This window comes from Cinclus cinclus, chromosome 6, assembly GCF_963662255.1.
Source record: "Cinclus cinclus chromosome 6, bCinCin1.1, whole genome shotgun sequence".
NCBI lineage: Eukaryota > Metazoa > Chordata > Aves > Passeriformes > Cinclidae > Cinclus > Cinclus cinclus.
The window spans coordinates 19,465,020-19,477,761 of NC_085051.1; the positions used below are offsets into that span (position 1 = coordinate 19,465,020).

The following is a 12,742-nucleotide window of genomic DNA, read 5'->3' on the forward strand; positions in this document are numbered from 1 at the left end:
GGACAGTGGAAATGTGGTGGAGCAGGTGTGGCATTAATCTCACCTCTTTGACACAGCCACCCAAAAAAAGTGACCTTGACACAAGCGAGGAAGAACACTTTCCCCTTTAAACAATTTGTAACAAGTCAGTTTCCACTGGAAAATTCAAGGAAAGCCCAACAAACAAACAAAAAACCCACAAAAACAAACAAAAAACCCCAAAAATCCACAAAAAACTCAAACCAAACAAAAACAAAACAAAAACAAAACAAAACAAAATAAAACCAATAAAAAGAAAGGAAAAAAAGACCCAATGACAGTCCCAGGAAAATTAGGAGTTAAGAGTCATATTTCTATTTGGAACATTTTCCCTTGCTGGAATAGGACTGATTTCCAGGACAACATTGCAAGAAAGAACTCAGGGGCATATATTTAATTGTACCTGTAGCTCCCCATTGTAATCATGCAGTGTAGGTAAGGTGTAACATGTGTGAGCTGCAAATGGCACAGTGATTATACACTGATATAATGTATAATTATACACTTACACAGTGATTACGACACTCCTTAAAATCTATTACTGAGAATCTTTCTGACAATTTTTTTTTTAAAAAATCCTCCAAGCAATCTATTAGAAAATTCTGCATTACATATCCAAGGTTAGGTAAGAAAACTAGGTTCAGTGCCCAGAACCTCTCCTCAGTGCCTCATCCTAAGCTCTGCTGGGTTTCAAACTCTGTCTAGCCTATGCCAAGCACTGACAGCTGCACTCCTTTCTCCCACAGCAGAACAGGGGGTGGGGTGTGGTTGGTGGGATGTTAATGCTTCCTCCCTATCTTGTGTATCAGTCACTCTGATAGGATGAGAGCATCCCTAAGAACCATCCCAAGTCACAGATGTATGGGGCCAAAAAGGGTGGAAGTAGATTATATCAGCAGTGAGGAAAGGCCTGAAAGCTATATTCAGAGGCCTGTTGGCACCCTGTAAGGCCAGCCCTAGCAACATCAAAGGCTACAGCAAGGAGTTAGTTTATACAGTTTTGTCAGTTGGATTAGACTCTTCATTAGGATGCAGAACAAACCTCTCTTACTTGGCAGACAGGAGCGAGAAACAGAATAAAAATGGAAATCAGATCTCAGCCCTGAATTCCCCATTCAGCGAAGCTCTTCTTATTTGTGTAGGAACTGAAGTTTGCCTGGCTTTGTTTGAAATAAAGGTAACAGGAAATTTCTGGGCAGGATGAGGTCAAGGTCGCTTGCTCTGGGGCCAACAAGCCCTGGGAGGACTCTTGTGTCAGAACAGCCTGTCCTAGGAGGAGGACAAGCAGAGGGCAAGAGCATTTGCTATGGGGTACCAGGATTACTGTCTCTACAGCTGCATCCTCAGCAGGCAAACTCAACAGGGAGACTTTGGAAAAGACCTTTCTTAGCTTGAGTTGAACAAGTATTTGTCACGCTGCACAGCATCATGGACAGTCTGACACTGAAGTGGATGGTTTTTAGCAGGCAGGTTGTGCACTAGTCAGCTTGTTACTTTTCCCCAGCATCTTTTGATGAAGTTGCTGGCTTGTCTCAGCAACAAGAGTATGTGTATTTGTATGTTAGGAGAAGAAGATTATCTGATTTTGTGGGTTCCTAATACCTCTGACAGCAGTAGAATATACAAAGGTCAAAGAGAAAAGCCTGAGTTTGTTCTCAATCATGTCAGCATGGCTAAGGAGTCACTGGGAAGGGTATGTAGGTACTGCAAATTGACTTTAAGATCAGAAAGAAGCGTAAGTATTTAAAACAGGAGTTAGTTTTCTCTAGCTGCTGTATCATGATAGCAAAGCATGTTTATCTGTAAGAAGGTATTTTTTGCTGTCCCTAGGATTTGTCTTTATTGTGTTTTGGGTCACAAGATAGAAGGTTAGCATTTGCTTTACAACTTCAGATACATTTTTAACAGTCTCTGAAGTGAAATAAGACATATTTATATAAATGATTTCTTGCCCTAATACAAGACTGACCGAAATATATTAGCAGCTGTCAGAAAGATAAATGCCTACATTTCACTCCACGCAGTTGAAGCCTTTAAATCACCTCATTAGCCCTTCAAATTGTAAACAAAATGTTAATTTCTTGGCTGTTATAGTAGAAGATAAAGGAGACTGCTAGTTGTAAGTAACCTGTGCCTTGGATTAATTTATTAATATTGCAAATTGGAAGTGACCTAATTGTAAGAGCAATTAGTTCAAATATGACCCCAGGAAAGCAGGTTGACCAATGTTGTTCATCCTGCTAAATAGATGGAATTTAATTTAATGGAGGAAACAATAGGTTCCATGTGGTTTATCTCATTAAGGTGATTTCCATAATTCCAATAGTGATTCCCACATCTTTAAAATTAAACTTGGCAACATACAAAAAGAGATCTGCATTGGGATGGTATGGAAAATTTTTCTAAAAAAATTTCTGATTCTGTTGTGAAATACCCATTGCTAAATTTATTTAATTTAGCCTTAATTTATTCCTTAATGAGATAATCCCACAGTCTCTCTTCATCTAAACTATGTCCCTTGGATTTCTTTAAAACCCTCATATCTCTCTAGGTACCTTCTGTTGCACCATCTCAGAGCTTCTACGTGCACTTAACACTAAAGCACTCTAATTTTCTTCTCTCTTATAACTATTATTCATCCATTAACTTTAATGGGATTGCACCTGACTTACTCCAAGAAAACCAGACTGAAAAATGTCAGTCTTATAGTGTCCAAAGTAGTATTGAATATTCCAAAAGTGACTATTTTATGACAGTTTTCTGCAGAAAAAAAATTATTTCCCTTGGCTCCACCTCACAAGATAGCACTTTTGCTGAAAGATCTAACAGAAAGAAAGATTCTGAGGGAGACTTAATCTCTCTTTAACATTTATACTAAAAGGCTGTTCATGAAACTACAACTAGCTTTTAAAGAATTACAGCCATCGATGTTTTCCCCTGTTCTTCTTTTTATTGTTAAAAAACCAAATCAAACTTCAATTTTATGACTCTTCTCCCCATACACTGGAAAATACTTAGGATGCATTTTGGCAAAACTGAAGGAAATAACTTAAGGAAAAAAAAAATTACTCGAAACCAGAAATAAAAAAGATTTGCCATGATGTTTTCCAACTGTGAGGCTTGCTATTAACATTGAAGGCAGCAATATAGGTGCTGGAAAACAATATTATGCCTAGCATGAGCAAAAGCCAAACATACAGCCACAAACATCATAAAGTAACAGAATTTTATCCACCGAAATTGTTCTTTCACAAATTAAACTACAAGATTCCCATCAAGTTCAAAATTTTACTGCATATATGTTTAAGTGTCCCCTCTCTTTCATTCTGTTAGTACCTCTACCTTTCATTGCTTACAGTGACAGAAATCTCATCCTACTGTTTTTCAACTATCTCCCCTGTTGTTTGCTGTGTGGGTTGCATGGGTGAAGTTTCTACACTGGAATTACAAAAGAAAGTCAGTAAAAGAATATGAGCTTCATTCCTTGCCTTGCCTGTATACTGTAGAGACTGCCAAAACTCAGGCTGAGGTTTGCTGGAAATGTAATTATTTAAAATTTTAGTTGGTTCTGAATCAAACAGGAATCTTTCCCTGTTTTTGTTTTTTTGGTTTTTTTTTCCCTCAGTCATTCTAAAGGAGCAGAACTAATCTTGCTGAGCAGTTGCAAAGAGCTCAGGAGTTTCTAGTCCCTAAATGACCTATTAAACAACTACTCATAGGAAAGAGGCTGTTAGCAAAAGAGCCAGACACTCTTAGTCCTGAGGTCAGGAACTTCCAAGTGTTAGCAACCTCTTCCCTACAGAAAACATACCATACAGAATCTTTGCAATCTGTTCAGAAACAATTTTTTTTCAGGTTTATGGAAAATATTAAATGACTTCTCCTCACATCTGAGCTACTTCTGGATCTGTAGAAATTGAAAGATCTTTTACCTCAAAATTATTCATCAAAGGAGGCACCATGCCACTATGATTTAACTCCCCTGATAAAACAAAATAAATTCCAGGAGATAAATCCACTCCTAACAATGGCATTCATGGGGGAAAGATTTTGAAGTGAGGTTTGGTGTATATTGGTTCCTCTGCAATAGAACTGAGAACTCTGCTAGCAGGCAAGCATTGTGTGCCTTATGGCCAGAGGAATGCCACAGCAGGATAAATATGATTCCAAGTGGATTTCACCTCTGTCACTGAAATCTTCCAGGATCAGCTCTAGCTCAACGACTTTAAGTATTGCAGAATGTTCCTTTCAGCTAGTATAGGTGGTACAACTGTTATCATGGCATATATTGCAAAATTCTTACTCCCTCATGCTCTTTTGAGCCCTGCTAGAGGAAGATTTTCTCACAAATGAAGAAATAAACCACTGGAACAGACAATTGATTTGAATCCAGTTATTTTACAATTCACTTGTTAGGACAAAACCAGGTATGAGTATGACTATATGACTATGTACTTATGACTATAGGTACAGTGAGGAGTACCAACCCGGATATGAACAGAATCTACCCTTTTTCATTTGTTTTGATCCCAAGTGTCTCTCATTCATGGTGCTAGAATTCTACTTTCCAGGTGACTGTGAGGGAAGATGAATTTCCTATGAATGACTCAGTCTAGAGCATTAAGCACAGGGCTCAGCTGGGGTATGCAGTAGAGAACAGCTGATGCACATAGTGGAAAGCAGCAGGCAGGGATACCTCTGTCTGATGAGGCTAATCCATTGCAAAGATTTCTTGTGAGCAGTTTCCCAGCTTCAAATCTGTTTTACCTTTTTACTCATTGGCATAAAGCTCCAGAATGACTGAGTGGAAATCTTCATGAACAGCAAGAAACATGTCTTGAAAAACGTCACAAGAAACTCAGTGCATTCTCTGGCTCTGTGACTGGCCAAACTTACACACCAATGACATTCCTTAAAATTAATTAATCAGTGACAACTCTGGAGGCTGGTCATGCACACAGTGCCTATACTCACAGTTTTCACAGCGATTCCCTGTATAGCCAGCCAGACAGGCACACTTGTAGGTGCTGCTTTTGTCTAGAATGCACGTCCCATCATGAAGACATGGAGATGAAGAACAAGCTGCAAAAGAAAAATAAGAATGTTCATGGTCTCTCATAAGATGGGGAATCTATCTGTTTTTCCTCTTCGTGGTTGTGTCTAGGGGTAAATTACGTGTTTTGGTTAGAAGTTAGAAAGACACAGTAAAGGGCCTGTTCCATGTCGAAATGTCTTCTGCTCTTACTTACTAGAGGAAGGATCTAATGGGGATAAGGTGCTCAGTCATAGGTTGGACTCAATGACCTCAGAGGTCTTTTCCAACCTAACTGATTCTGTGTCTGTAAGTGAAGTTGATGTCTCTTTTAAACAGTTCTTTTCCCAGCATACATTACTTTTACCATTTTCCTTTAACTGCAGTTAAGTAATGAGAAAGATTCATGGAATAAAAATAATTTACATCAAGTTCAATTAATGTTTAGAGCTTAAACTAAACTAAAGAAGCTTAATAGCAACCTACATTTTTTCCTACCATTCAACCCAGAGTTTAGAGATAAGTTCTTGGATCCATAGTTTTTGTAGGTCTTTTTGTGTCTCGGATCTTGTTGCTTTAGATTTTGGGAGTTGCTTTGTCCCTAGGAAACCCTTGCATACAACAATCTAACAGTGATACACATCAAACTGTATAAGCAAGCATAATTTAATATCAGAATGTGTAACTGTGCATCAAATACCAACAAATTCCATTGTGTAATAACACACACACATTTTTGGTGCCTGTTCTAAGAGAAGATGAGTGAGTAGAGCTATTGTGGTTTAACCCCAGCTGTAGCTAAGTACTACAGCCATTCACCCACCCCATAACCCCTGGAGGGGAGAAGAATTGAGAAAGAAAATATAAACCTCATCAGTTGAAATATCAACAGTTTAATTGAAACAAAATAGAATATGATTATGATAATAATAGGAATAATAATTACATTGAAGGGTGGAAAAGAGAGAGAGAGCAAGAGAGAGAGAGAGAGAGAAATCATGCTCAGAGAAAAAAACTATCAATCCACAACACAGTTGTTCACCACACCACTGGCTGAAGTCCAGCTCCTCCCCAAGCAGCAAACCATGCTCCCAAACAACTCCCCCCAGTTTACGTGCTGAGCATGATATTCTTTGGTGGATATTCAAAGGAATATCCCTTTGGTCAGTTTGGGTCAGCTGTTCTGGCCATGCTCCCTCCCAGCTTCTTGTGCAACTCCTCTCTGTCAGAGCAGGAGAAACTGAAAAGTCCTTGATTTAGAGTAAGCACTACTTAGCAATCACTAAAACATTAGTGTGTTATCATACAAAATCCAAACCACAATATGGCCCCCTGAGGGACACCACCTGTCACTGATGTCCACTGGGGCATTGAGCTGTTGACCACCACCCTCTAGATCTGACCATCCAATCAGTTGCTCATCCACTGAGCAGTTCACCCATCAAATCCATTTCTCTCCAGTTTAGCCAGAAGGATGTTGTGGCCATGCCCAAAGGCCTTATCAAACTCCACAGACATCTGTAGCCCTTCCCATGTGCACTGGTGTAGTCCCTCCACTGTAGAAAGCCACAAGATTGGTCAGGCAGGACTTGCCCTTGGTGAAGCTGTTGTGGCTGTCCTGAATCATCTCCCTGTTCTCCACGTGCCTTAGCACAGCTCTTAGGAGGATCTGTTCCATGAACTTCCCAGGCACAGAGGTGAGGCTGACAGTTCAGTTGTTTCTGGGCTCATCCCTTTTTAAAAATGGGTGAATTTTTATCTCTTTTCCAATCACCAGGGACTTCACCTAACTGCTATGACTTCTCAAATATCATGAAAAGTGACTTGGTAACTACATCAGCCAGTTCCCTCAGGACTCTGGGATGTATGTCATCAGGTCCCATAGGGTCATGTATGTTGAGGTTCCTCGGGAGGTCACAACACTGATCTTCTCTTAGGGTGGGAAGGGCTTTGCTGCCCCAGCCCTTGCCTTGCAGTCCCTCTGCTCAAGCAGTGTGGGAAGAGAGGTTGCCAGCAATGGCTGAGTCAAAAGAGACATGTTCTGGCCCTCTCTGCAGCCAGACCTGGATGGCTCCATATTTATGTGGCAGCCCTGACTGGGTTGTCACCTCCTTCCTGGTGCATGCAGAGGATGCAGCTCCTGCCAAGGGGACACCCCGGCTGTGCTCCTTCCCAGGGGATGCTGACCCCTCCCTCAGGGCTCAGCTCTGCAGCAGCAGCAGCATCAGGACCTTGCCCTCCCTGCACTCCCGAGGTGTCATGAGCTGCTGCACACCCTGGCTGACCCCTGGGCTGCTCTGAAAGGCATGGGGGTACAGAAGGGTGCTTGTTCTGCCAAAGTGCAGATCTCCTCAGCGCCTCCCACAAGCTGCTCAGGTGTTTCCCACATCAGGAAAAGGCCCCATGTGCCAGGATCTGTCACTGACACCATATGGATCAACCTCAGAGCAGCTTCTCTCAGAGAAGTTTCTTATTAACCAGATGGCATGAGGTAAGAAATATATAGATGCCACATATGGATTTGTCTGAAGATTTCATGTGGTGATCTAAGAGCAATTTATACATGGCTGGGCAATTAATATCTTCCATGTCTCATTGAAGATTAAGGCCTGACTAAGGACAGTAATCCATTCATTAAAAGAAAATATATATGTGGCAATTGTACTTTATACAACTAATGTAATATATCACTGAGAAAGGGAAGGAGGAGCAGAAGACTCTTTACAGACTGATATTTTGTAGTCACTGTTTGAAGCCAGTAAACTTTTATCTTTGTCCCAGCTTTTCTCCTGAATCTGGAAAAGTAAGAATGTCAAGTGAACAAGGCTAAGTGCTAGGTACTGTCCTTGAAAATGCCTGATACTAAAAACCACTAAATATTTTTTCTGTTTTAAGGAGTCTTGATTTCCTGGCTTAAGTGAAACAGCAAGGGACAATAGTTTAAAGCCACTATGTTATGTCCACTAGCTTGGCTGCACAGAAAGGAAAGCATTACTGAAAGTTAGCAACTGGCTTTCATTTAACTGGATCCAGCATATATCTAATCCTTTAGAGACTCTGATAGCTCCCCATCTGGCCTCTTTGCTTCTCATCTGAATTTTGTTCAGTGACTTCTAGTCACTCATGCCAATAACTGGTTCCCATTTCACACTTGGCATAGGATGGGACCTAGCACCTGCCTCCAGACTAGGCAGCACAGCAGGTTGTGTGGCTCATCCTTTAATAACTATACACATAGAAACCTTTCCTAAAGGAGATACAGGCTTTGCAGCTTATTTTGTATCAATCAAGACCTGTCTGAAATTTGAACCAGTGATCTCTGTGCAGTCAGTGCCTCTGCTTCAGCAAACTATGGCTTCTAAGCCAGTACAGAGCTCACAGAAAGAGAAGGCAGAAAAAGAAGGAATTCACTTTTGACATACTTCTTCAGTCCTTTCCACTGCAGCAGTATGGTGCTGGGGACACCAGATCACCTTCATGTCCTAGTCCACATCCTGTAATCATCTGTGTTGCTGCTGCACAGGGAATTGCTTTAGCAAGTCCTGTGAATTCTGTTCTGGGGACCTTGGCTCTTCCACAGTACTGTGCAGAAAGGGAAATTTCAGGGCAAATGCTTCAGTTTTCAATGTGCTGCCAGAGCTTTCGATCCTGTGCTGCCCCCACTTTCAATTCTATGCTGCCCCATGCACACTGTATTCTTCCCTTAAATGGTCCTGCTGGCCAGGTTAGTGTTTCACATAAAAAGACACTGGGAGTGTTTGAAAAGCCTTTCACTGCACTACACATTAGACCAGAACAGCCTCATAATAAAGTGCACAAATAGAGCTCCTCACAACTCTGAGAAGCCCTTTACAATGTGCTCTGTGTGGATTACTACACTTGCAGCCTCACAGCCTCAGAATAATTACCACTCAAAATGGGGCGGAAATAAAGTGCTCAACAATATTCAAATACCGAGTGTTCCCTGCTGGGCAGAGAAAACAGAACCAATTCAGCTTGCACCATATGGAAAATGTTAGTTCCCTGGGTGTAGGCAGCCCTTATGCAACAAGCCCATGCCACACTCATTTGTTCTATATCACCTCTCCTGCTGTAAGCCCAGGCAAACTATCAATAGCTAACTGCTCCTGCTAACAGGTACTAAAGGTGGCATTTGAAGAACAGGGCAGGCTGAGAAATGGCATAGATGTTATATCCAGAAGTACGAACATTTCAGATTGCTAGTTACACCTCTAACCATTGTTAGGAGCTATGTTTGTATGTTTTCAACAGGATTATATATATTGACTATATTTCCTGAGCCCGATATACCCTGGATGACCTCATGAAATGTGGGTCACCAGGATGTACATACAGAAGACAAGATATGGTGAGCCATGGATCCTGCAGGGTTTATCTATGGCAAAGTAGCACAGTCTGATTAACCTGTGCTAGGAGTACTGTAGATAGATTTGACCAAAATTCCTTACATAGCTAAACAAGGAAGATCTAGAATGAGTGTGGAGGCTACTGCAGATACAATGGCAAAATGACAAGCCAGCTACACCTTCAGTGCTATTTTGAAACTATGGAAAGCAATATAGAGGATTGAAACACTGAGTAGTAACAAAACCAGTAATTCTGGAGCCCTGCTTCTGCAATTCAAAACACTGAGATAATCACAGAATGGGAAACACCTCTTCTAAAAGAAAATAATTATTTTTTGTACGCACTTGGGGATTTTTTTGTTTGTTTTGGTCTTGCTTGGTAGGGTTTTTTTTTAATTCTTAATGATACATGTGCTAACACAATAGTCCTGTCAGGGCATTTTCACTGAGCTATCTATGAGCACCAGGTTTTTGCTGCTTGAGATAGTGAACTCTGCTCCTGAATACAGCATTGAGCAATTCTGCCTCTTCAGATACACATGCCCCTTCCTGTACTTCCTCTGTGCTCTTAATTCTTCAAACAGAAAAGTCACACAAAACAGCAGCTTTTCTCTGCTGGCTGATGTGCTTGTTCTTCACACGAGTAGAAGGAATTTAGTATTTTTTAGAAGAGCCTCATATTCACATGCTATCTGACAGCTTTTGAATCTTCCCCACACTGACTTTATGTAAGTTGCTGTTGGCAACACAGCATGAAAGTTTTTAATGAAGCAAAACAGGGTAAGAGATTAGTGAAATTGAATTAATAAGAATGAGTGGCATGTTCCACTTTTAGATTATGTTACCTGTAATTTCTTCAAAGACAGCATGAAATCCATCGAAGTTCTTGGATCCATCCGACTGGAAGAGGACATGGAGTGAAGACCCAGTGCTTCGGATAGGAGGTGGCCTCTCATTTCCACAGAATTTCTTTATTATTTGACTGTCCAAATTGTCCCCATCACGGATCTCCACATAATCGTACTGGCACATGTAGTCAAACTCGAGGCTCAGCATGGAAAATCTTGGGGAACAAGGACAAACAGTCAAACTCCTTACCTGTGCACCCTGAATACTATTTATTTGGGCATTTAGGTATTTAGGGCCTGCCTCCCCCAGTGAATCAACAAGTCCCTGACCACACAAAGACTCCTCACTCATCTCAATTTTTGCATCATGATGCCTAGAAGCCAGCTCAACGCTATACAGTTGTTCCATGAGAACACTCAAGTGTCAGAACAGTGAAGTCTAAATTGAAGTCATATAGTCTATTCACTTGCATCAGATGCCTAACCAAAATACAATGTCAGAACTATCATCCAGGGTCAGGCACTGCAGAGGGCATATTTCTATTGTCATTGTTTACTAAAAATTGTTCTATTTGCCATAAATAAAGTTCTAAGTACTGGAAGTTGCAGTATCAAATAACAAGGTTCAAAAGCTATTTACATTGTGATGTTCAGAAGTCAGCAATTAGGGATACAAGGAAAGCTTGGGGATGTAACAGAAGCAGCAACAGCCAGGGAAACAGACTCAAAATACTACAGCACGTTTTGCATTAGAAAGCAAAATGGTAGTAAATCCCTGATGTGTGGCACTTGCCTGTCTTTTGAGAGCAGAAATAAGGCACAGGAATTAGTGCAGAAGGGAAATACTTAAAGCCTTTTCCCACAATGTCTGTCCTTTCCTAGCTTCGATCCAGCCACTGCGCCCGGCTTTTGTTCATTAACAGCCATGCTATATACTCCTTTTGGAATTCAGGTGGGCACAGAGCCAAAGCACCCCTCCAGAATATGAACGAGAAACAGAGGGAGCAATAACAAGTGCCTCTGGAGAATGTACAAAGCTCAGGGGGCTGGGCTCAGCCTTGGAATAGCAGGAAAAGGAGAAGAAATGGGCCTGGGAGAGGCCATGCTGCTAACTGTTCAGCAGGATATTTTATAAATGAAACTCATTCTGTACTCCATCTTCCTGAAGACTCCTAACACTGCAGATGTGTATTTAGGATTGGGCTGTATCTCCCACACTGCCTATTCCAGTGTGGGCCTAGTGGTTTGCAAAGACTGAATTTTCACACCAGAGGTGAGATGGATTTTGGATCTGCTCCTGGACCTCACAGTCTGAAGGGAAGAGAATTCTGGAGCCTGTTTCATACTCTCCTCATCTAAGCCACCATGTTAAGGAGACCTCCATGACCCTCAACCTTTCCCTGACAACTCATGAACTGACTTAAGAGGCCTCTTCACTCAGTCACCTTTGTTCAGGTCATATGGCTGATTTTTGAGCACCAGGAGTATGCTACCAACACAGAAATGATTGAGCAGTTGTAGGAAGCTACACCAGTGGAAGAGAGCCCCTCATTTTTTTAAATCATCTGATGGAATGTTGTAGAAAAAAAAAAAAAGGACATCTGCTTTGAATATGCTTTAGAGAGAGATAATTGAACTTCGCTTTGCACAAAATGCATGAGTTGAATTCTAGTTCTGTCAGGTCTGCCAGAGACATCCTCCCAGGTATCAGGTTATACACTACATTTTCAAAACATTCTTTCACTGGTGAAACACACCCCAGGGATCTACCCTGATGGAAGTTACAGAGCAATACAAATTAATTCATTCATCTTTGTCACACTTATCAGGCTGCAGTTTATCCTCAGCCAATCCTAAAAATATTTTCTGGTTTTCTGAACTAGTACATTTCTGATTAAAATTAAGTATGTGTGCAAGTACAGAAGAGAAGTTTCTGGAATGCCCACCATGTACTGGGAGCAGTATTATTTATAGCTGTAAAGGTAAACTGTGTCTTGATGTGTGTCCCCTAACAAAGAATATCAAGACATACACACAGAGAATGAAAGAACTGTACACAGAATACTGGTTTTAATTGTTTGCTTTCTCTGTTTTAAAAAATGATGAAAACAGAGCGGAGAATGTGAAAGGCATAGGGGTTCTGACTTGCATTTTATTTAACTTGGCAAAGAAGCAGAGACACTGTACTGACAACATAGGATCCTGTGATTAAGACTCAGAATTGGCAGGTCAGGAAACCTGCCAAAGATTTTAAAAACCTCTTGGCTACAGCCCAGATGACAGAACCCTTTACAGACCATGAGGTCTATTGCTGTTTAAACCACAGGTACACACACAATTCAACAGACCTCAGTTTCCTCACCAGTGAAAGTATAATTATATCATAATTCTCTTGGATATTATAAAACTAAGCATGCTAATTTTGTGCTACAGGTCATCAGATACACGAAGGAATGAAAAGTATTGTCTTGATTTCA

The 12,742-nt window shown here is 41.0% G+C and overlaps 1 protein-coding gene across 4 annotated transcripts in view; it reads right to left on the reverse strand.

Annotated features, from left to right (window-relative positions):
• Positions 1-12,742, reverse strand: part of PAMR1 (peptidase domain containing associated with muscle regeneration 1) — a 54,364-nt gene that overhangs the window by 23,017 nt on the left and 18,605 nt on the right. For 3 of the 4 annotated variants that reach the window (XM_062494614.1, XM_062494612.1, XM_062494611.1), the window contains exons 5-6: positions 10,263-10,480; positions 4,993-5,100 (exon numbers count right to left, since the gene is read on the reverse strand). In XM_062494614.1, coding sequence (XP_062350598.1) covers positions 4,993-5,100; positions 10,263-10,480 — 326 coding nt within the window. The remainder of the gene's footprint in view (positions 1-4,992; positions 5,101-10,262; positions 10,481-12,742) is intronic. The other variant, XM_062494615.1, reaches the window with a different exon arrangement.